This window comes from Pipistrellus hanaki (genome assembly GCF_964339955.1).
Source record: "Pipistrellus hanaki genome assembly, chromosome: 14".
NCBI lineage: Eukaryota > Metazoa > Chordata > Mammalia > Chiroptera > Vespertilionidae > Pipistrellus > Pipistrellus hanaki.
The window spans coordinates 14,023,355-14,049,246 of record NC_140516.1 but is presented as its reverse complement, the minus strand read 5'-3'; the positions used below and the strand labels follow the sequence as shown (position 1 = coordinate 14,049,246).

The window sequence follows — 25,892 nt, the reverse complement described above, 5'->3', positions numbered from 1 at the left end:
ATTTAGAAGCATTTAGTAAAGTCTTCATGCTAACTTTATTTAAATACAAGTTTTACCTTTTATCAATTTTAGTACTTTTTACTTTTGCTTTTATTTTGGAAATTATTTGACTATAGAAATTGAATAAATGGAATTATATGTTCTCTTTGGGAAATCAAGTCACAATGTAATTACCTTATAAGTATACTGGTTTACATAAAACATACTTGAACCTTATAAGAAAACTATTTTTTTCTAGCATTTATATTTTTTATTATCAGAAATGTATTAGATTTTATACATATTTATTGAGTTTGTCTATATGCAAGGAATATTTTCTAGGCTTTGTAAGGGACTTATTATGTCTGCATCTACAATATTTTCAGTTTCTATTTCAATCCTCATTTTCCTTTGTATTTGTTCAAATTTTTCACAATCTCTTATAGTACTTTACCCTAATCTTAGCAAATGACCTCATATTCTTCTCTGTAAATGTAAAGGAAATTATAGGATATCAAGTACTTACTCTGTTTCCCCGAAAATAAGACAGTGTCTTATATTAATTTTTTCTCCCAAAGTTGCGCTAGGTCTTATTTTCAGGGGATGTCTTATTTTCGGGGAAACACGGTAGCTTCTCTCCCCATTGACTTAAAACATGTTTATGTAATTTTGCCTTTTTAATAACTCCATTCCATTTTCTCTTTTCTCTAGAACTTCAAATTTCTTGTCATTCTCCACCTTCCCTTCACTGTTAGATGTCTAGACAGAGTAGACTATATTCATTATAGCCAGTGCTGTACCTCCAACTTACTCTTTATTCACTAACTGCCAGGTGGGACCTCATCCTTATTTCTCTTTGAAAAAATTTTTTTTTCTTCCCAAAAGACATTAATAAAATAATTGCCAGATCCAATAACCATTTAAAAATCTGGGTCCTAAATGGTCCAATGAAGGTTGTTTCATTTGTCTATTATTCCCTCCATTTTGAAACCTTCTCCATTAGTTTTCAGGACAGATAGCACTTTTTCTTTGTTTGTTTGGTGTTTTTTGTTTTGTTTTGTTATTTTGTTTGTTAACTCTTTGAGTCATCCTTTCTCTGTACCCTTCACTGGCTTATCTTTCTCTGTCAATTTCTCATTGTTGTTTCTAATCTCATATGTTTTAAAGATTAAATTACATAAAAATGCAAAATAAAAAAAAAAGTGGGTGAAAGACACCATCAACAAAAGGTGAAATGGAAGAAAATATCTGCAAGATATATCACAGTTAATCTCCCTAGTATATAAACAGACTTGACATTATTAAGAAGAAAATGAAAACCCAACTGAAAAAGTAGACAAAGGATATGATGAGTAATGATTTACCATATGACCCATCAATTCTAGGCACATAGCCCAAGAGAAATGAAAACATATGTTTACATAAAAAACTTGTACATGAATGTTCATAGCGGTAATGTTCATAATAGCAAAAAAGTGGAAACAACCCAAATGTCTATCAACTGCTGAATGGATAAACAAATGCAGAGTATTTATATGATAGAATATTGGCAATAAAAAGAAATGAAGTACTGACTCATGCCACAATATGGATGAACCTTGAAAACATTATGCAAAGTGAAAGAAACCTCTCACAAAAGTCCACATATTTTATCATTCCATCTCTGTGAAATGTCCTGAATATGCATATTTATAGCTGCAGAAAATACATTAGTGGTTGCTTAGGGCTTGTGGCAATAGGGGTTTTGGGGTATGATGGCGAAGTGATGAGGGGTTCTTTTTGTAGTGTTGAAAATGTTCTAAAATTGATGTGGTGATGCTTGTACACTCTGAGAATATATTAAATGCCATTGAATTGTAGACTTTAAATGTGAAATGTATGTGAATTGTATCTCAACAAAGCTATTATGTTATAAAATATATATATATATATATATATATATATATATATATACTGATTTGTTTAATTCTCTGAGTGGATCTTTAACCCATATGTGAATTTTACTACAATAAAATATATTGGTCATTTTGCAATCTTTTTGTTCATTAATTTATGCAGAGCTTGCAAATATAAATTTTTATATCACCACTAATCTTGAAAATAATCTTTTATGTATTGGGGATCTCATCATGGTGGATAAGAGTTTTACACAATTATAATTTTCAATTGAAAGCTCAAATTTTATTATTAGCAATAAGTCCTGACAGTTATTTTTGTGACAGGCTTACTTTTTCATTTTTAATAAAATGTCTGCCAAATAACCAAATATGAATAATTGTCATTTGTCTGTCAGTCATTTTTTTAAATAAAAAATAGTTTTTAATAAAAAAAAAGCAGTTAGTTCATATAAAAACTCAAATGCACAAGTACTTTCCCTCAGGAAACCATTGTATTTCATTCATACTTCCCATTTCCCTACACAGGGTATTAAAAAGATGTGTATTTTAAGTGTTAATATTTAATAAAAATCAATGATTTTTGCTGCTTAATAATTCTTAAGTTGGTATCTTTTTAATTTGAGAGCAAATGTCAGCATAGTGAAAAATGCTAATGACATCTTAATATTGTTGTGAAGATTAACTTGACTTTGTGGATCCTCTGAATTCTCAGGCCCTTCCAGGGTTCTGCAGACCTTTCTGTGGGAATAGGCCAAAGCTTTCTATTCATGACCTCTTTCTGGAACTACGAACTTGTATTTCCAGTGTTTCAGTAGGTATCTCTAAAGATTTATTCTAAAAATTCCATGTGTTCAAACTCAACTCACTGTTCTCTGGCTTTTTACATTGTGCTTGCTTCTATGTTCTTAAATTATCTTTCTCTCTTAATGACATAGCTATCCATTAGTCATCCAATTACATCACTCAGACTAACCTACACTCTCCCTCACCTAAGTAATCCTAACTCTTGTCCTTTTTGCCTCAAAATTTTTTTTCTTGCATGTTTCCTCCTGTCCTCAAAATTCTCAAGGTTGAGATCCTTTTCTCTTTTTCTGTAATACTACGTGGCCTTGTAATTGGTCTTCCTGTGTTCTGCCCTGGTCCTCTTCTCTTGTAAGAAGTGTTTTTCAATAACTATTATATGAAGTGTCCTGGATTTTACCCCACTTGCAAACTAACAAATTATTCTGCCACAGTTGTATAGGTGTTGACAGAAGACAAGAACCTACTGTGTCAGAGACAAAGGCATATTTTTTTTTTACTCACGCACAACAGGCAGCATGAGTTTCACATTCCCAGTGGTTCCGTTTGCATCACCGTCACTCAGGGGCAATGTGGAAGCTGTTGCAGGTGGAAGTTGTGCTCACAGAGTTTGCATCCCAGCTGATGAATCCTGAACTTAGAAAACCTCCGTCTTTCAAGGTGGTTCATTGGAAACCCGCCTAACCTTTACAATGAGATAAAGCCAGTGTTTTTAACTAAGGATGCTTGTTATATAAATATCCTTAAAAAGAGAAAACAAATTCTGATAAAGACCCATAGAGACATCTAAGAACCGTGGCAAATTTTCTCTCACCAGTTTGTTTTCTGAACATTTGTGCCAAAATTATCTTTGTAAAATACGTTTTATCATGTAACTCTCTGATCCCAGCCTGATTTTCAGTATTATGGATTACTGCTCCTTCATAAAATATGCTATTATGGATTGCATGTTTTACTGATTCCCGTGAGTAAACCACGGATCTAGTATTCCTCTGTTTTTGCACTGCCTATTTATCTCTGTATAATTTACTTTTATTTTTCTTGTTCTCAGCCTGGTGAAATATTTAACCTTCAAGAACTAGCCTATTTGTCATTTTCTCTGTGACTTTTTCATAACTCCCCAAACTTCCTGATGCTCTCAGAATATTTTGTATTTATCTCTATTATAACGCTCATTGAATTTGAATTGTTTTCATGCTGCCTCCTACACTACACTGTGAACTCCTCAAGGTCTTAGTCAAGATCGCATCCCTCACAGAGTACTTTAGATGTTAAGAACTTAATAGAAGTGTGTTGGGTTAACAAGTGTATAATTTTATGGCGGGTGCCGTGTAGCATTTCATTTTGATTATGTAAATTGAGCCATTGATAAGATTATCCTTGAACTCTCTGAATGTAAAACTTTTTCCCTAAAATAATTCTATACACTTTAGTTATCTGACTAGAGGCCCGGTGCCAAAAATTCATGCACGGGAGGAGAGGGGGTGTCCCGCAGCCCAGCCTGCACCCTCTCCAATCTGGGACCCCTCGAGGGATGTTCAACTGCCCGGTGGGATCGGGTCTAAATGGACAGTCAGACATCCCTCTAATAATCCAGGACTGTTGGCTCCCAACTGCTTGCCTGCCTGCCTGCCTGCCTGCCTTCCTGATTGCCTCTAACTGCTTCTGCCTGCCAGCCTGATCACCCCCTAAACCACTCCCATGCCAGCCTGATTTGATGTCTAACTGCGCCCCTGCCAGCCTGTTTGCCCCCCAACTTCCCTCTTCTGCCGGCCTGGTTACCCCTAACTGCCCTCTCCTGCAGGTCTGGTCCTCCCAACTGCTCTCCCTGCAGGCCTGGGTCCCTCCCAACTGCCTTTCTCTGCAGGCCCGGTCACCCCTAACTTCCCTTCTCTGCCAGCTTGGTCACCTCTAACCACCCTCTCCTGCAGGTTTGATCGCCCCCAACTGCCTTCCCTTGCAGGCTTGGTCCCTCCCAACTGCCCTCCCTTGCTGGCCATCTTGTGGTGGCCCTCTTGTGTTCACATGGGGGCAGGATCTTTAACCACATGGGGGCAGCCATCTTGTGTGTTGGAGTGATGGTCAGTCTGCATATTACTTTTATTATTTAGGATAGAGGCCTGGTGCACGGGGGGAGGGCCAGCTGGTTTGCCCTGAAGGGCATCCCGGATCAGGGTGGGGGTTCCCTTGGGACGTGGAGAGGCCTAGGCAAGGGGCCTGTGGTGGTTTTCAGGCCAGCCACACCCCCTGGCGACCCAAGTGGAGGTACTGGTATCTGGAATTTATTTACCTTCTACAATTGAAACTTTGTATCCTAAATAGGAGCCAAGCCCCCTACTTGCTCCATGGCTGCCACCATTTCTGTTTGGATTTGTTTACCTTCTATAATTGAAACTTTGTAGCCTTTAGTGGAGGCTTAGGCCAGCAAGGGCAGGCGGAAGGCTTGGTTTCTTCCATTGCCTGGGAAACCTCCCTCTTGCTCTCTGTGGCCACAGCCATCTTGGTTGGGATTAATTTGCATACTCGCTCTGATTGGCTGGTGGGTGTGGCTGGTGGGTGTGGCAGAGTGAGGGTTAATTTGCATATTACTTTTTTATTAGGTAGGATGCTACTGTGTAATTATTTTATGTTGCTGTGCAAAAATAAATGTTTACTGTCCATTGCTGTTATTTTAATGTAAGAATAGATACAGGTGGGCTAAGTATGAGCCCATCAGATAAATATTTCCATAGGAAATTGGCCTTTGAGTCACCAGGCCTCACTAAACAGCACTTAGGACTATGATATAGTTCAGTGTTTCCCAAAGTGTGGTACGTGTACCCCCAGGGGTACGGGAAGAGTTTGGTGGGGGTATGCGTTGCACCGGAGTTTGGTGGGGATATGCACTGCACCGTGCTTAGCTGCGGCTAATTCTACGTTCTCATGAGTACGAGGGGTACTCAGCTTTACGAAATTTATAGAAGGGGTACACATATGTCAAAAGTTTGGGAAACACTGAAGTTGTTACCAGTTATTTACTCTTTGTGGATAGGCAAGCTGAAGTCTCTTACTGGAGTCAATTAGTAGGGGCTAGAATGGCTTAAGCACCTCAGCAGTATGAAGGGAAGGACAGAGGGGGCTTTTTGAAAGACCTTATGCCATCCTCACTGTGAACAGTAAAGAGCATCACCAACAGCTTCCTTAATACAGATTTGAAAGCCATTAAAGATTGCTCTTGTATTCGCAAAGTGCTGCTGATTTTCTTTAATAGGGACAGCCCTCTCAGTATTTTAAATTCTTGTATTCTTTACTTACATTAAAGGAGTATGTGTATGATTGCCTGTATCTATGGGCTTCACTCTATGAAGCAACAGCATCATTGTGACAACCTTGCCCACCTTTTTCTTCAGATTTTTGAGAGTGCTTCATCCATTAAGGATACTGACTTCCCCCAACCCCCTGGTACATGGTCAACTTCCTTTTCCTCTATAGTGAGTGATCATAAGTTTATATCTGGTTACAACTATCAGTACTTTATATTATTTGGCATTCATGTCATGCTTAGGAAATCTGTTTTAAAGTTATTAAAATGAGAAGTTGAATTTTCTACCTTTCTGAGTGGCTTATTTTTACATTTTTGGTTGAAGTGTGAGGGGAAAGAATACTTCTCTCAATGGCTATATACTTATCCCAGTACACTCTATTCAATAATTCCCTCTTTTTGTCATCTCAATGAAGTATCATCTGTATTCTATACTGTATTGCCATTGATACTTGGGTCTGTATTTGAACTCTACTTCTGTTGATTTCATAATACCTGGTAGTAAATCCTTCACTCTCCCCTTCATTATTATTCATCTTTTTCAGAAATGTATTTTCCTATTATCCTCTCAAGTTTAAGGATCATATTGATGTTTTCAAAATATCACATTGGAGTTTATAGGTTTATTGAGAAATAATATTTTCATAATAATTTTTTAGGGTAAATGTTTGTCTTCTTTTTGTCATTCATCAAGATTTGAATTCTCCACTTTGTTTATGTGTGTGTATTTAAATATTTTATTGTAGAAAATTTCAAATCTACATAGAAGTAAAAAGAATAATATAATGTGCCGAAACCGGTTTGGCTCAGTGGATAGAGCATCGGTCTGCGGACTGAAAGGTCCCAGGTTCGATTCCGGTGAAGGGCATGTATATTGGTTTCGGGCACATCCCTAGTAGGGGTTGTGCAGGAGACAGCTGGTCTATGTTTCTCTCTTATCGATGTTTCTAGCTCTCTATCCCTCTCCCTTCCTCTCTGTAAAATATCAATAAAATATACTTTAAAAAAGAATAGTATAATGAACCCCATGTACTAATGATCTAGCTTAAAAATTTATCAATATTTTGCCAAACTTGTTTTATTGCTTTCTCTTATGAGGGAAATCCCAGGTATCTTGTCATTTCATCTATAAATCCTTTGAATTAACTCTTCAGGAATGACACTTTTAAAAAATCCCACTGCCACTATTACCTTAATATATTAATTTCTTAATGTTATTCAATATTCAATTCATATTTAAATTTTCATAATTTTTCAAAAATATATTTGTGATAGGTTTATTTGAATCAAGATCTAAACAAGAATTCTAACTTTGCATTTATGCCTTATATTTTTTTACTTGGTAATTATCCTGCTTCCCTCTTTTTAAAGTGTCATTGACTATTTCTAAAAAGAGAAACTAGGTTATTTGTACTATAGACTACCTCATTGTCTGGATTTGATCACTTGCTTCATATTTAATATTTGCTTATAGAGCTAGAGGTTTGGTTAGATGAAGCTTTTGTTTCTTTAGGCAGGAACCACCTCTGGTTGTTACAATTTTAGCAATGCTAAGATGGGCCATTGGCTTCAAGTGTGGTTTCTTCTTGCTGCTATTGTAGATAGACTTTCTCCTTAAGTTATTTTTTCAGTTTTATTGTGATATAATTGACATGTATCACTATATGCGTTTCAGGTATACAGTGTAAGGCTTTGATACACTCAGGTGTACAGTGTAAGGCAATGTATATATGGTCATCACAATAACTTTAATTAACATCTGTCATCTCATATAGATATAATAAATAAAATAGGAAAAAAAGTTTTTCCTTGTGCCCTAGCCAGTTTGGCTCAGTGCTTGGTTGACCTGCGAACTGAAAAGTCACAGGTTTGATTCTGTTCCCGGGCACTTATGGACCTTGGTTGCAGGCTCAATCCTGGGTCCTGGTTGGGGCACGACAAGGAGGCATGCAATCTATGTGTTTCTCTCACATCAATGTTTCTCTGTCTTGTGCCCTCCCCTCGCTCTGAAAGTCAATGGAAAAAATATCCTCACCTGAGGACTAACCAAGAAAAAACAGTTTTCTTTATAATGAAAACCCTTAGCATTTATTCTCAACAACTTTCATATATGCAGTCATTCATGTTGTATGTTATATCTCCGTCCTTTTTGTCTATTAAGTTATTATTGGTATATGAGGATGTTTATTTTAGTAACTGAACATCTTACCTAACAATTATTTCTATTAATTTTTTACAGTATTCCCTCCAGCGACCGTTACAGAAAAGTGGTTCAACCTTGGGCTTTGTTTGTAGACTGTCTAGATACATGTCCTGGGTGCTCGTTTACCCTTTCTTTGCATCAATTTCTTCATCTGTGAAAGGGAGAGTAAATGAGTTACTTCCCATAATATGCAGAAAATAAGTACGTTTGTTTTTAAAATTCCCATTTCTTTTGTAGACTCTGACATTATGTTTTCGCCTTTTTAATATTTGTAATGCTTTATATAATTATACTGGTCATGCACTATTTAATAATGACAGTGATAACATGAATCCGTCAATATTATTATTAACTGATATTTACTGAAGTATTATTTTATTCTTGTGTTCTGATTTTATTCTCATTTTACAACAAGCAAGTATGTTTTAGGAATATGATGAATAATCATCAATAAATTTTTGGTATCTATTGATCTCACTTTGGGGGTGTATTGATATATTAATAAGATACAATTCATTCAATACATTCTGTTACCTACTATAGGAGATCAAGTGCTGGGGATGCATTGATGAGTAAAACATGAAAATCCCTGCTTTCATGGAGCTCATATTTTAGTGGGAGGGAGAAATATAATGAATGTGGTATCTAAACACATTAGAAGGTGTTAAGGAATGAAAAGTAGAAGTTTTGTTGTGGTATTGGAAATGTCGGAACAAAAGGAGCGTTTTACAATATTACATAGGGTGTGTGGAACAGTTTTGTTGAGAAAATAAGATTTGAGTAAAGACTTTCAAGATGAAGGAAGAGCCACAGGGTATAAGGGGAAGTCTAGTATAGTAGAGATGTCAGCATTTCCTAACAGAGCACAGGCTTGACATGTTTCAAAATTTTGCAAGGAGTTAAGTCTGCTTAGAGCACAATGCAGGAGCAGCAGGAAATGAGGTGAGAGAAGCAATAGGAGGTGAAGAAGACTGGCTTGTTTCTGTAGGGCTTCATAGACATCATAAGGATTTTTGCTTTTTTACTGAGGGATGGGGAGAGCCTTGAGGGTGTTGAGTAAAGGGATGATAAGCTCACTGACTTACATTTTAAAGGAAAATGTCAAGGATGGAAGTAAGGAGATTAGGAAATGATTGCAACAATCCAGGCAAGAGGTCTTGATAAGTTGAATGGTTGTTAATAGTGGAATTAATGAAAAGTGGATGCAAAAGAGAAGGTTAAAATCTGGAAATAATTTTAGGATGGAGCTGCTGGACAAGAAAATTTTTTTCTTCTACCCTTTTAGTTTCTTTGGCTGGTGTAACAATTAAATGGTTAATTAAAAAATTAAAATAAGAATAACACAAGCTAGATTAACAGAAGAAAAACAAATTTTTAATTCCACCTGTAGAGGAGCCCTATAAAAATATGAGACCCAAAGTCAAGTCAGGTAGTTGAGTCTTATGTGCTCTTCTGAGCTCAGGAATGGGATAGGGGTCAGGGACTTAAAGGGAAGGGGGATAATTCACAGGTCCTATGAATTACCCCCCTTCCCTTTAAGTCCCTGATGTTTGGTAATTAGATATTTGCCCAGCCACACAGATAGGTCATTCAGATAAAAGCTAACTCTGATAATAGTTCTCTTCCTGAGTCAGGCCCCCTACCTAAATTCTTGTAGGTGGTAGGGATAGGTAAAAGTTTTTCTTGATTTGCCTGGGTCTTGATTGTCTTCTGCCTAAACTAATCTACATGCCCAAGAGGCCCCTTTTGGGTGGTACATTTTATTACCCTTCAGAGCTAATAGCTTTTTTAAAGGACTGGATGTGTGTGGGGTGAGTAATACTTTCCCAACGTATTAGTAAACAGTATAAACATACCTTTCTGTACAGTAACATAAGTGAACCTTATTTAAATTCAGTAATCTCACTTTTTTGTTTACAACCCTTCAGTGGCATCCTATTGCTCCCGGAGTAAAAGTTACTCATACAAGGTATGCACAATCTGGGACCAGCATATTTTTCCAAACTTACTCTCCTCCTTCCTCACCTTGCTCTAGCCACACTGATTTTCACATTTTATAAACATGCCAACCCTCTCAGAATCTTTGTACTTGGCTCTTCTTTCTTTTTTCTCTAGCCCCAAGCTCCTGCTTTGCGTGGTTAGCTCATTTGCATATTTTTGTCTGTTAAATATCCTTAGGTCTATTCAAAGTAGACTCTGTCCTTGTCCCTCTTCACTCCCCACTGTTATCAGCCATTTGTTTTTTTCTTCATTGTACTTCTTACAATTATTTTATTTCTCTGTTTCATGTTTTGTTTGCTTTGCATTTTGTTTTGTGTGGAATCTCCATTGAATAGATACCATAGGTGACTTGTTCAAGGCTGTGTTTCAGTGCTAGCATGATTTCTGGTCCATAGTACTATTCATTAAATATATTTATATAGGATTGGCTTGACAAAAACAAATGAACAAAAATAAATTAATGGACAAAAAATACTTATATTATCTGCTAGAGTAGCAGAGTTGGACATCTTACTTAGATTTCATTTAAATCTTATTATTATTTTTATATTCTCCTTTCTTAATCAGCCATTGCATATTGCTTATTGTAAGATGGCCTTAAGTGATTCTTTATCACCAGAAGAATATTTCCTCATTGAAATTCATTCAGCTATTAACATCTAGGTAAATTCTTATTTTTAGAGGATAACCTATATTCATATAATTATACCACCTGTCATGGAAATGTGTCAAAGAAATGTGAAACAGTTGCTTTAAAGATGTCCCCTACCCACACTCTATTTTTCCCTTAAAGCTATTACCCTAAAGGAAGAAAGGGGAAAAAAGAGAAATCTATGTTGTGAGTTAAGGTTTACCACAGTAAGTGTTTAAGAAAGGGTACTGTTACCATGACAACTGATGCATGGATTTTAAGTGGAAATTTTTCATCAGATGATAATATTTTGTAACACCCCTATTCTCTTAGTATAAAATTGTTCTTTGTCAAATTTAAAAGAATTCTGAAAACCTCTGTTAAAATTAATTTTTAAATGTTTCTATTATATATTTTTCAAGTCATATATTTCAAGTAAAATTATACCAAAAGAATATACTTTCATAGATCTGTCATATAGAAAGTTAAGTGTTTGATTTGACAGTAAACATTACTTTTCTAATCTGTTCTAGATCTTTGCTTAAATGGTAAATAAAATGGTAAATAGTTTAATATATTGGGAGTTTTTGACAATAGAAAGACCTGCCATTTTATAGATTCCTTTGCCCTGAATGCTTTCTAACGCCAGTGGAGGAAGGCTGTTAAGCTTTAAGTGCTCTGTCATATTTGCAGGCTTTTATAGTAGAAAAGAACAGCAGTGAGCAATGATGATGGAAAATGATGGCAGGTAGACTTAAAACATCATAAAGCACAGACGATTGTATGTAATGCCTTGAATTGAATCCTTTTTTCAATGAAATGATCAGCCATATGTGCCACCCTTATGGGCCCTGTAAGAAGAGGGGAAGAAATGTGCCCTAATGCTAACTGTGCATGAAATTGCAGTGTTAGGAGATATTGACCAGATGTTTCAATCTCAACAAATAGCTTGTTATGTGACTGAGTGAAAATATCTTTGCTGCTTTGATCACATACACCTTGAAGGAAGGGCTAATTTAATAGACGCTGTCATAGTTTATCATTGTCCATAAACTTTGACTTGACCTTTGCCTTATATTTTTGATGTTGTTTCTAATATGTGTCTGTGGGCAGATGTTTACTGCCTTTAGGGGATTTTGCTTTTTATAACACATAGGCTAAAAACAGTAAAGGAGAAGGATTTTTATCTCCCAAATTTTCTCTTGTTCTTTTGTATTTAATTGGCATGCTTCTTTGTAGATTTTGTAGAATTTCTGGGCAAATGCATCTGAGTGACAGTCTTACTTCTGAAGACCCACTTTCTTACTATCTTCACCTCTCTGTCCAGTTTTATTTGGCCACAATAACTTATATGGTGATTATTTTCTTATTTTGTATTCTTTTTTTTCTTTCTTTCTTTTTTTTTTTTTAATAGCTTGAACTGATGGATCTCTTAGAAAAACCATCATAATTTCTTGACTTTTACAATTAAGGACAATGATAGCTAGAGAAACAAAGTTACTTATACATGACCACACAGTTATTCTTTTCCAAGCTGGCTGTATGTCTGATATTTGATGATACTCCTTCCAATATGCTTTTCTTTACTTCCCTTTCTTTCTTCCTATCTGGCATAATGATTGAGAATTTACTTTATAAAACCAAACAGAGTTGAGCTCTGCCACTGACTTACTTTGCTCACCTGTGAAATTGGAGTAGTGAGTATTTGTCTCGTGTTTGGTGGTTCAGATTAACTGGCATAACATAGTAAGTAAAGGACTAGCATAATGCCCAAATTATAGTAAGTACTTGCTAATTTAGCCCCTTATTATATTGTCGTTTCTAACTCATCTTCAGCTAATTATAGTGTTACGTCGCTGAACCTTTTATTTATATTTAGTTTTAGCACAGTTTTTTTCTCAAGTTGTCAGGGGGAAATGTCTGGAGTATAATGGAAAAATGATAAAATAATTTTAGAAGTGATTTTGAAATTGTGATAAATATATGGATTAATAATATGTCCTCTAAAAAAGAGCAGCCATTGTTACCATCTCCTTTAAGTTGAAATTGCTTGAGGTTGTAGAAAAGGCAAGTTTTCCTCGACCCTCTTAATATCTCTGGTTGGGTCTGAAAATTAAACTGACAAAGCATACACATTTATTTAATGTAAGTTTTATGCAACACAGGAGCCTTCATAAGGAAATGCAGACTCAAAGAAGCAGTTTGAGCTGAGTATTTTTACGCTAGGTTTGATGAAGAGTGGGAAGTCTTGTAGGAACATGCTAGGTGAGAGTATGAGGCACGTAGAGTAGAACTGGGTGAACTTCTGTTAGGGTTCTTCTCACGTCCCTCTGTCTGCGGGATGGAGATATTCTCTTCCTCTGGGTATAGGGGGCCCTTCCCACACAAGGATTCTAGGAGCTGCTTCAAGGGAGAAGGAAAGGGGAGGTCAGAATACCTTTCTGCTTTTGCATTTCCTTGGTTATTTTTATTTATTTTGGCCATTGTGCTATCATTTGGAATAGTGTGCCTGATCCCCATTAGTGTATTTCTTTATTACAGCATTTCACTATGTAAGGCAACTTAACTATTTCAAATAATGTGAAAATGGTATATATATATATAACTCTATTTCTAAAACCATTTTCTAGAAGGTTGTTTTCTTTAAAAAAAATAAGGTCAGATTTCTCCTTAAGAAAACTTCTTGTATTCTAACCTAAAAGAAAGACTTTTGTGTGTGTGCAGAGTAAGAAACTAAAAACTAAAGTAGACATGGTTTTTTAAAATCTTGGGAGAGCATAGAGGAAAGAATGTATACTCTCCATTTTTTTATAGAAATTGTGTTGCTTAAAGGCTCCTGGTGAAAGTAGGATTACCCTAAAGTATATTTGGTGCTATGCTAATTTTTATCACCTAGTTTTGGAGACCTTTGGAAATGTATATAGGCTACTTATTGTAGATAGCTAAAAATTTAATTTTGCATAACAATTTCAGATAATATAAGTTGTTGCATTTTATAAACGTAACACAGCATTTTTAAATTTAGATAAATACTTTTTATTTTAAATGGTTTTATTGGTTAATTTGGCACAATCCTAAGTAATCTGTTAATCTGCTTAAAAGGAAAAAGGCTTCCTCCCTATACATTCCTTTCCCCCTTCGGGGTGGGTGCCTTAATCCCTTTAGGAGTCTGGTGAAATCTATGAATCCTCTCCTGGGAAAAGTACATCAGAGTTTCTTTATAATTCCAGGGACGCATTATACCTTGACCTGATCGTGGCCCATGGGTCTCAGGCAGGCTACAAATCTTCTTAGAAGATAAAATTCAAACTCCTTACTATTCTAAGTATTTAACAGTTTAACAATAGTTAAAATATATTCTGTGCCAACTTTATGCCAGGTTCTATACTAAACCTTTCACTTGGGTCAGTGGTTTTATTATTAATATCTCCAAGTGAAATATATTCAGTAAGCATTTATTGTATATTTTAGAAAATACTATATTTTTAGAATACAGATTGAAAGAAGAGATTATAGCATTTTGACACTTTTCTTATTCATCTTCATTCATTGCTGTTTATAAGGTATCAAAATCCTGTTTGGAATACTGAATTTACCTTCAGTTCTCTAATTCCAATAGCCTCATTTTTGCTTCTGAGCCTCTTGGTCATCCTTTTTCCTCTGAAAATTAACTATCTCACACAAGATCTACCAGGTCCCTTCATTTCTACAAGTTTTGGCATGGCCACAGTTTCACATATATTCCTTAGGAAATTTCTTTGGCCACTCCCCAAAGTTTAACATATGTGCTACTCTCATGCGCTGATATATATATATCACATACCCTGGGAGTAGACTAGATCAGATCCAGAAAAATTGTGTAGGGTGAGCAGAGCAGGTAATCCTTGGATCCAGGCCTACAGAACCCGAAGGGATAAGGAGAAGAAAAGAAGCCTACAGAAGCCGAAGCCGGTTTGGCTCAGTGGATAGAGCAATGACCTGCTGAAGGAAAGGTCCCAGGTTCGATTTCAGTCAAGGGCATGTACCTTGGTTGCCTGCACATCCCCAGGGGGTGTATAGGAGGCAGCTGATTGCTGTTTTTAACTCTCTATCACTTTCCCTTCCTCTCTGTAAAAAAATCAATAATATATATATATATTTTTTAAATTATTATTTATTTTTTTATTTTTTTAAGAAGCCTACAAAAGAGATAGAGAAATGCTGCTCTATTTTTTACTGCAATAGTGTTCAACAAATGGTAGGTGATCAGAAAATATTTATGCAATGAGTTTAATGAAGTTAAACTACAACATACTTTATATTTTAGTGCCCTCATATTATCATCATCATCTGTACTCTTTAACAGACACTTTGCATACATTATCTTACTCAATTCTTAAAATAATTCTACAAGAAATATAATCTCTAATAGAGTATGTAATTTACCATCACAGGACTAGATGAACTATATGTGTCCTAGTCTAAAGTTCATCTCTACTACACCAAAGTTTTCCAAAAATCTCCTCTGAAAACTAGATGTGAACAGGTATTTAACAATAAAAATAACAAAAGAACCATTATTGGTATAATAGTAGGAATCATGGGAACCAATTTTTATTAATAGTATGTTTGCCAACAGGGGAAATGGAGCAGTTTTGGCAGGAAAGGAGCATAGCATACTAGTTATTGAGGGAGAATGGGTTCTTAATAATATTTATAAAAATCTTTGTGTTTCACCCTGTCTCACTTGGGAGCACAGCAATCCTCTGAAAGAACCAATCCTTTAAGCTGTGTGATAGATGCTATTTTCCTATCCAACTACTTCACTTACGATTTCCTCACCACCCTTTGCAATCTGTTTGTTGCTGTTATTACCCAGTTTTGACATTTAATCTCTTTTAGTTGTGCTCTAGTTTTTCTGAAACGCCTCATTGGGTTTCTGATATAAAATTTCTTACGTTTGGCTTATCTTGCTATTATTTTAGTATCTAGGTACCATTCTTCAGCATTCTATTATGAATTGAATTAAAGTATATAGCATTGCTTTAGAAGTGATTGTCTCTTGAGAATCATTGCCAATTATATTGTTTTAAATATTGCATTTAGGTGACAAAGAGGAAATTCATCTGGAAGGGGAAGTTAATATTATTGGAAGTCTTTCCATATTTGGTTAAAGACTCTTGATGTGAAGCTTAATATGATATTTATTTAGTCTCCATTTAATTTCAGCTATAAGTTTTCCCTTCCTTCCTTCCTTCTTTCCTTCCTTCCTTCCTTCCTTCCTTCCTTCCTTCCTTCCTTCCTTCCTTCCTTCCTATATATTCTTATTGATTTCAGAGAGGAAGGGAGAGGGAGAGAGAGAAACAATGATGAGAGGGAATCATTGATTGGCTGCCTCCTGCATGCCCCCTACTGGGAAACGATCTTGCAACTCACGCATGTGCCCTTGCCTGGAATTGAACCCTGGACCCTTTACTCTGTAGGCTGACACTCTGTCCACTGAGGCAAACCAGCCAGGCCTCTTCCTGCTTTCTTTACGAGGCCTCATCTCTCGTTATCTGACTCCTTTACTCAAAACCCTCATTTGTGCCCTTCTTCATACAGAATGCTGCCTAATTTCTTACAGTGGCATTTAATGACCTGGCCTAGATCTACTTTTCACATTCGCCTGTTCCCTCCCACATCGTGCTCTGTCATTAAACTCCTAATAGTCCTTTATTTTTCCTTTCATTGTTTTTGGTTAGCATACTATTTTATTCCTCAACTGTGTGCTTAAGGCCCCCTGGGTGCGTTAGCAAATCCACATTGAGTCTGCAGGTCATTTTAAATTTTCTAGGGAAACAGGTGACATCTATTAGGTTAAACATTTTAAATTTTCCACTAACTTTTGAACCACTAACTCCAGATATTTCTGTTTTAGCATTGCACTGCTACTTTTCTTTGGGTGATATCAGATACTTTGGAAAACGGGAGTTTGGGTAGTTTCTGTGATTAAAAACGACAACAAAACAAGTGCTATACAAAACAGCATTGTGACACAGCAAATGAGAGTGGTGCTGACCAGTCTGATTCCAAGTTTTGAGAATTTTACAGTGCATAATAGGCTCTCAATTATTAGGAAATAAATACTAGGTTGTTTGGAACTAATAGAATTGGTTATACCTTAGGAACACCACGATAAAATTCCCGACAGGAAAGGAGGCCTGTGCTCTGTGCTGTGCCTCTGCTTCCAGTTCACAGCCATTTCTGAAACTTTCACCCGTTCTTCAGAGACCAGTTGGTAACGTCACCCATCTCTGGATGCCTTCTCTGATCTTCCTTTGCTTATATTTAATTTCCCTCCTGGGTGTTTCCTGGTGGTATTCTGCCTTTACTATTGCTTTTAAAATTGAATTCAACTATGTTCATGTATTTATTTAAAGTCATCAATTATAGCTGTCGTTTTCTTATTCATTAGTTAGGGGTAGTTACTTACAGTATAGTGAGAGCCCTTTCGTTCTCTGGATAAAAGTGAGCCGACTGTAATAATAGGTATCATTTAATGATCTAAAGTACATTTCTTGTTAGTCTATTTCTAATCCTTAAAACATGCTCTTAAGATCATAGGTTGTATGATCACCATTATATTTGAAGAGATTGTGATTCATCAATATTGCTTTCCAGAATATCGACACACTTCCTAACCTTTAGCTATTCTAGTTCCTTTTTTTATTTTCTTTTTTTCTGTTGATTATTGAATCAGCTTTTTGGTATCTTCAGAAATCCTATTGAGATTTTGATTAGTGTTGCAATGAATCTTTGAATAAATTTGGGGAGAATTGCTATCTTAAGAATATTTAGTTTTCTAATTCATGCACATAGAATCGTTCTATATAGTTATTGGTGATGGGGTTTTTTTTAGCATTATTTTTCGGGCTTTTTTTTTTGTAGTGTTTTATGTATAGGTCTTAGACATTTTTTTTAATTGGTCCCACTATGTTTCTTTTGATGCTACTGTAAATGGCATTGTTTTCCTAATTTTAATTTTCAGCTATTCCTTGATAGTACATAGAATTACATTAGATCTGTGTACAGTGATCTTGAATCCTGAGACTTCGATAAAGTCACTTTTTAATCCTAGAGATTTTATGTATATTCTTATGATTTCCTTAAACATGCACAGATTGGTGTCCTGCCAAAGCCTCCAGAGCTGCTTTATATGAATTTCAGCTCATTCCTCTCTGGGACTCTCTTTCAGGTTCTACTCTTCGGGCTCTCCTTAAACACTTTAATTCTGTTCCCTCATTTCAGTGAGAATGCCAGGCTCCGTTTGGCTTCTTCCTCCCTGCACCAAGTCTGGAAATTGCCTCCTGGCAGAGAGCCTGCATGATGTCAGGGCTCACCTTGTTTTCTGTCAGAATCATAGTCCTGCCCGGTCCAGGGCCTGAAAATTCTATAGTTGTTTCCTTTTAGTTTTGTTTTTTAAGTATACACAACACAAGAGTAATTCTGGACCTTCTTACTCCCTCAGGGATAGGGTAGAACTTAAAGATGGGTATTTAAGGATGTACTGTGCATACCTAGACAAAGAGAGGCTGGGCAATCTATTTTGGCTAAAAAAAGGAACATAAGGAGAGGCTCTGAACAAGATTGCATCTCTTTCCTGGAGAATTTGGAAATGTAGTTGTGTCTTTGTATGATAGTCTCTGTCATTTTCCTCTAGTAGACATGCATTCAGTGTTATTGATTGGATATCAGAATGGTCAAAAACAGATTGCTTAGGTATTGGCAACACATTGTTTTGGAGGTAATGTTAGAGATGTACTAAAATTTTAACAGAACTATTAGCAGATCTACCTGTATAAAAGCCTAAGCGACTATCGCTACCAAGCGGATGACCAAATCGGCTGCATGGGGTGACCAGGCCAGCAGGGCTTCAGTTGGGGTAACCAGGCCAGCAAGGGGGGCAGTGAGGGATGATCAGGCCAGCAGGCAGAGGTGGTTAGGGGTGGCCAGGCTGGTAGGGGGGAAGTTAGGGGTGATCAGGCAGGCTGGCAGGGGAGCGGTTAGGAACCAGTGGTCTTGGATTGGAGGGGGATATCCCACTTCCTATTTAGTCCAGGGAACGGGCCTAAACAGGCAGTTGGATATCCCCCAAGGGGTCCCAAATTGGAGAGTTTACATGCTGGGCTGAGGGAACCCCCCTCCCATGCACGAATTTTGTGCACCGAGCCTCTAGTTAATTTATAAACTTTCAAAAAAGGTTTTTTAATCTTTCAACTTTCTTGATAACATCCTTACTTTCTCAGCTAGGTTATTAAGTGATTTGAAGCCATGAGCATGGCTTCTTATTTTGTGTGTCTGCTTTGGCTTACTAACCTCTTATTTTAAATTGACGAACTTTTGAATAGAAATCACTGATCAAGAATAAAGTTTTCACATTTTGTCAGTGTCCTAAATATGCTGATATCAAAGATAGAGTATTTAGACTTTCTGCATGAACAAAAGTAATGTGTAGAACAAGACATATTCTTGGCTGCTATATTTGTACTTTCTGTATGTCTGGTTTAAAGTATTTAATTCTCAACAACATTATGAGATGTTATTTATATATATATTTTAAATGTACAGATGAGGAAAATGAGGCATAGGAATTCCTAAGTGACATTCTTACCCATACAGCTAGTAAATGACAGAGGCAAGATTTGAATCCAGACTGTCTCAGTATAGATGCTGGGCTTCTAATGATATTGCTATACTACTTCTATTGGGAATCGCTGTTATTTTTCTGTATCAAGCCAGCATTGCCCTAAGGTCTTTATGATTTTAGATTCTGAGTTCTTAACCACTATGCTCTATTTCTCTCCCCAAAAGTAGTATAAGTTTTTTTGTGTGTGTGATTGTTATATCAAATTTGTTATCATAAATGGTAGTACAGGATGGAAATTCCATTCATAACAGCCACAGTTTCTAATAAAGTATCTCTTTTATGCCACTATCTACAACAGAATACTGAACTATGGTGTACCATTTTCTGACACATTAAAATTATTTATGTTCCTATTTTTCAGTGGATGATTCAGAAGCCACACAGAGCAGCAACATTTTTTGGATGCATTGGGATAGATAAATTTGGGGAGATCCTGAAGAGAAAAGCTGCCGAAGCGCATGTGGATGCTCATTACTACGAGCAGAACGAGCAGCCGACGGGAACCTGTGCTGCGTGCATCACTGGTGGCAACAGGTCAGCGTAATTCCCAGGGAAGCTTGTACTAATTGGCCATTTCAACACTGATAAAATCTGAATTCCAGTCTAATTTTGGAATTTAGATCTCACATTTATAATTGCTCTTAATGTTTAATAAACTCTTCCTTGTATCATTTTTTTGTCTTTTTTTTTTTTTAATTGCCCTTCTGAACCTGCTGTTGTCTTCTTGTGGTATAGTGGAATGAAATTTTTGAGATTATCTAATCTAATATCTGCTTCTTATAATTAGGATCAGAGAAGGAAAACATTTTATTCAATGTTTTATAGCTAGCTTTTTGCTAAACTGGGATTAGAAAGACGCGTACTTTTCACCATATCCTGAGTTTGGAATATTGGACTACATACTTACATGTACACATTCATATGTAATTTTTAACATTTACAATACTATGTTATATCCAGTCTCACATGAATTAGGTCATCTAAAGCATTTTTGGCAAGTAGTCAAATAGTCATCCATATTAAACAAATTTAGTCATGGATAATGTACCACTCAAGAAATAATCCATTGCATTTCTATACAATTTTACTTATTAACCCTTTGCACTCCGAACCATTCTGGACATTGGCTACCAGCTACTCGACGCTACTTTGCGGCAGACACGTGCATTGAATTAACTCAATTCCCCGTAATCACTAATAAACTGCAATGTCCCCCCTGAGAGGGGACATCCGAGTGATATGCTAGAATTCCGATGTCCCCTGAGAGGGGACAGCGGAGTGCAAAGGGTTAAAAATTCTTCTTTAAGTGAACTTTGAATTTATCCTTCAGGACTCCCATGCATTGGTTGTATTTGTGCCTTTGGCAGCTACATGGAGGTTTTCTCTCAGTACATTCATACATTGCTAACAGTATTGTTACCATATTACTCATCTGCATGGGCTTTTTTTCTCCTGTTTAAGTGAAAAATAAACTAACTTTTCTAACTGTTAAATTCTTAGAATCACCAAAGCTGATCTTTTTTTAAATAGTGATTCATTAGATATTTTATGCTCTATTATAGCTAGAAGTATTTAGTCTGCTCTCTTCCATTTCTTATCTCCCTGCCTTTCCCACCTTTTTTATTTGCCTCTTTTTCTTCCTTTATTTCTTCGCTTCTCTCTCATTCCCTTGTTCAATTCGCCTTTCTTAGTTCCTTTTATTTTTGCTCATTCTTTGACCTCCAGAAAATGTATGTTAAGAATCTGACACTAGCCCTGGCTGGTTTGGCTCAATGGATAGAGCATCAGCCTGCAGACTGAAGGGTCCCAGGTTCGATTCTGGCCAAGGGCACATGCCTGGGTTGCAGACTTGATCCCCCAGTGGGGGGGCCTGTGGGAGGCAGCAATCAATGATTCTCTCTCATCATTGATGTTTCTGTCAACTCTCTCCTTTCTTCCTTCCTCTCTAAAATCAATAAAATATATATATTTTAAAAAGAATCTGACACTGTTTTGGCAGTAATCATTAAATAACTATAATATAACTTTCAAAAATAGAGTGCCAAAATCTTCCAAACCTGCTTGCCTGCCTGATCACCCTTAACCGCCTCTTGCTGCCTGCCTGATCACCTCTACCCACCTCTGCCTGCCAGCCTGATTGTCCTCTCCTGCTGGCCTGTTCACCACCTAAATGCTCTCCCCTGCCAGCCTGATTCCCCTAACTGCCTCTGGCTTGGTTCCTGCCATCATGGCTTTGTCTGGAAGGAAGTCGGACATCCGAAAGATGTCCAGTCAACCCAGTGTATTTAGCATATTACCCTCTTATTAGTATTTATTAGTATAGATAGGTAATGTAAATAATTATTAAGTTTAATTGTTGGGCAATAATAAAAAGCTCAATGAGGCACTTGTAGCAAGAATTTAAATGTAGTATCTTGTTTGGATTTTTCTACTTCGAAACTGGACCTGGGCAGGGAGGTTTCAACTGTAGAAGCTAATTTAAATTTATTCCAGTCCTTAACATTTAATTCTTGGCAAATTAATTTCACACAGAAAACATAGTCTTTATATGTATCTTGTAAAATTAATCCCATACTTGGCTTTTAAAGCATTAGGTTAAAAAAGAAATATATAGAAGTTTTTATTTGAATATTTTTATGCATAATGGCATTATAGCTTTACTTCATAACTGCATTTTGAACTATTAAAATGTAGAAAGTAGATAATCATAGCATTTAAATATCAAAAAGAAACTTAAATGCCAGTTTCTCAAAATACCAGGTGGCATTTAGAAAAAGGATTAATATCTCTGTTTATCTCACAGGCAAACAGAAGTCTCAAGAGTTCTCAAAACAAAATTTATTTACAGTTATTAAAATCAATATACAGCGGTTGTGAAGAATTAAAATATAAAACCAAATTTTGCAAAAAATACTGTTAATTAACTGTATAGAAGTATATGACAAGTTTGCAATAAAAAGAATAAACTATATATCTGGCACAAAAAAACTTACTTGCTTTTTGTTGTTTTAGGTCCCTTGTAGCTAATCTTGCTGCTGCCAATTGTTATAAAAAAGAAAAACATCTTGATATGGAGAAAAATTGGATGTTAGTAGAAAAGGCAAAAGTTTATTACATAGCAGTAAGTACTTATCTAATTCAAATTTCTGGTATATGTTTACACTATAAATTATAGTTGTTAGCTGATGTAAATTTTTAAATAATTGTCTTTTGCTTATCCTGCAAATTACCCATCTCAAAGCATATGTTCACTATTAAACATGCAGAATAGTAATATGATCATTCTAGGTAACATAATTTGTATTATTTACCTTCAAATCTACCTCTTTTGGGATACATTATGCATAGATGTTTCTTAACCAAGTATCAAATTCCTGTAAAATCTGTTTCTTAAGGTCTTTTGAGGTAATTCTGTGAATTTACATTTTATATTTTTAGGCTACTTCTGAATAATGCATGCATTGTATGGGGAAATATTAGTATTCTAAATATTCACTGCAAACAGTTTGAGCTTATTTACCTAAAAAATCCTAATTGCTATTTATTCCATAGTAATTACCATGATACCTTTTAATTTAATATTTCAGGAACATTGATTGTGACAAATCTCTTGAATCTGGGAATAAGGGCAGCATGTAATTTGAATTATTAAGTCTTCTGACATGAAAATAATTGGTTAAGAATTTATTTCTAAGATAAGACTGGTATAAATATCCTCCTGAATTAATCACCCCATGAACATCTTGTTTTTATATAATCTGAGTTAAATGTGGCTGACCAAAAATAAGTAGATACCTTTGAAAAATTAAAAGTACCTCATAAGCATATAATGTATGATTTTGATATAACAACCTCTGCCACTCACTATCTGATCTGTGAAAATGTTAGTAACGTGTAAAAAAATTGATTATCTAATAAGAACGTGCTTATTGAAAATATAATTATTTCTTTCAGTCTAGAGTTAATGTCTCCTACAGCATGTTTATGTACACTGCTGTAGGCTTTACAAGGTTGTTATTGATTCCTCTGTATAGCAAACCCTACCCCTTTATAAATGTCAAATAAATACTTACATTTAGAGGATTATATAGAGGAAAGACATTTTACCTCTTCTGCCAGTGTAGGAGAACAACATTTCAACTAAAAAATGTTCTCTCTTGATCATATTCTATTTCATTTTATTTTGCAAAATGTTCTCATTTTTTCTTATTGTTAATGTCTTGGTAGCATATTTTTGTAGTGAAGCTTTTTAGGGAGATTTATTAAGTATTTCAGATCATCTTACATTTGAAAGTCTGATTTTCAAAGAGCATATGATTTAAATTTTGACATTAATTATGTTAGATTATTTATATTGACTATGATATATGACAATATTTATGATGGAAAAGTATTTTTTACTGACAGTTACAATTGTCTCTAGGTAAATATATAGTAATTGGACCCCAGATCATGAACTAACTTGGAAACAACTCACGTTTTAACAGTTATGCACATGTAAGCCATATAGCCAAAGTTTGAGTGAATGGGGAATTTTTACAGCAGCATGAACCCAACTTGCAAACAATTCATAGTTTCAGCAATTATGTACTATAATGCATCTAGCCAGCTTTGGGTGAATGGAATTTTTATGAGAGTATTAACTATTTATACAAGTGCTCTTTTCTATAAAGTATGAAGTGATTAGTTTTGGACAAGTTAATGAGGAAAATAGAATTATCCTTGAAACGTGTAGTATATGAGCCAGAAAAAAATATCAGAATGGATTCCGGTTGATATCTCTGATGATAACTGTTAGCCTTTAGCATCTATTCCAACAATTTCATAAAAAGAATGCTCTTTCACATTGTCGGGATGTAGACATTCCGCACTTCTTTTAAATCTTTAATTCCCGTTGAGCACAGAGCATCCAGTCTAGTCTTTTCTTAGCATATTTTCAAAATAAAATTTTAGATCGAGTAGGTATGCTAGTAGCTATTCTTAATCAAATCAGATGGACTCCTTCCTATCTTCATGTTCCATACAATCATCAGTCTTCTCACATCATTTTAAACTCCTGAGATTTTAACAGGTTGAAGTTCTGGGAGCCCTTCAATTACAAAAAGTTCTTGATCTAAGGAAGCAACTCAACATGTCTGTCAACAAGTTTCCAAAGTTAAGACATCTGTCTGCATTATATAAAACTACAGGCCCAGTGCACAAAATTCAAGCACTCCGGGGTGGCCGAGGGAGGTTCCTCAGCCAGGCCTGAGTCTTCTCGCAGTCTGAGACCCCTCAGGGGATGTCCGCCTGCCAGCAGTCAGACATTCCGCCTGCATTCCAGGGCCCTTGCAGTCCAGGAACCCTCACTCCTTACCGCTCACCTGCAATAGAGGCCGGAGAAACTCCGCCACTGCCACTAAGCTCACCAGCCACGATGAGCCCAGCTTCTGGCTGAGTGACGCTCCCCTTGTGGGAGCACACTGACCACCAGGGGGCAGCTCCTGCGTTGAGCCTCTTCCCCCTGGTGGTCAGCGGGTGTCATAGCAACCAGTTGTTCCATCATTTGGTAGATTTGCATATTAGGGTTTTATTATCTAGAATCTAGATTAAGCCAGGTCTACATATTCAGGAATTCTTCTTCCCAGTGTTCCAAAAATTAGCAGTGAGCACTAAGATAATTCAAAACCTTAATTATTCAACTAAAAGGTTGACATTGTTACTTTGTACAAAATAATATGATCCAACAATATGTTGCCTACAAGACATGCACGCAAACACACAAATAAGTTATAGTAAAATACATGTTAAAAATAAATACATAGTAAACTAAACATATTAATAGGTCAACTGAAAGGGTTAAAAAAGATATACCATAATATCAATAGTAGAATTTTGCATGGAAATCTATGCATTATTTCCAATAATTCTTTTTTATGAGAAAAAGTTTCCTTACAAGTTTCAACTACACTGTAAAGCACAAATTAGCTTGCAAGTTTAGGCTTAATATAGGAAGAATTTTAAACTTTGGGGGATTAATCAGATATTTGAGAAATAGGTTTAACCAAAGCTTTCAGTACCTTGTGACTTATTTTGCATAAACTAAGTCAGCTGCATGTGTGTCCTTATTTATTGAAAAATTAATTATTACACACCTGAAACCTTTATAATTTTATTAACCATTGTCACCCCAGTGAATTCAATAAATAGGTAAAATAAAATAAAATTTATTTACAACTTTTCATTTTTACTATAGATTTCTAGTGGTATATAAATTTTTCTCTAAGCATTGATTTGGCTGCCTCCCACAAATTTTGACATTTCATTTTCATTCAACTTGTAATACTTTCTACTTCCTCTTTAAAGTGTGTTGTTTTATTTTCTTCCTTCTGTGCATTAGAAATTTGAGTATTTCTTTCACAGTTCTCTCA

At 35.8% G+C, this 25,892-nt stretch overlaps 1 protein-coding gene across 2 annotated transcripts in view; it reads left to right on the top strand.

Moving 5' to 3' along the window:
• Positions 1-25,892, top strand: part of ADK (adenosine kinase) — a 430,010-nt gene that overhangs the window by 168,640 nt on the left and 235,478 nt on the right. For both annotated transcript variants that reach the window (XM_084904889.1, XM_084904890.1), the window contains exons 5-6: positions 19,844-20,016; positions 22,495-22,603. In XM_084904889.1, coding sequence (XP_084761015.1) covers positions 19,844-20,016; positions 22,495-22,603 — 282 coding nt within the window. The remainder of the gene's footprint in view (positions 1-19,843; positions 20,017-22,494; positions 22,604-25,892) is intronic.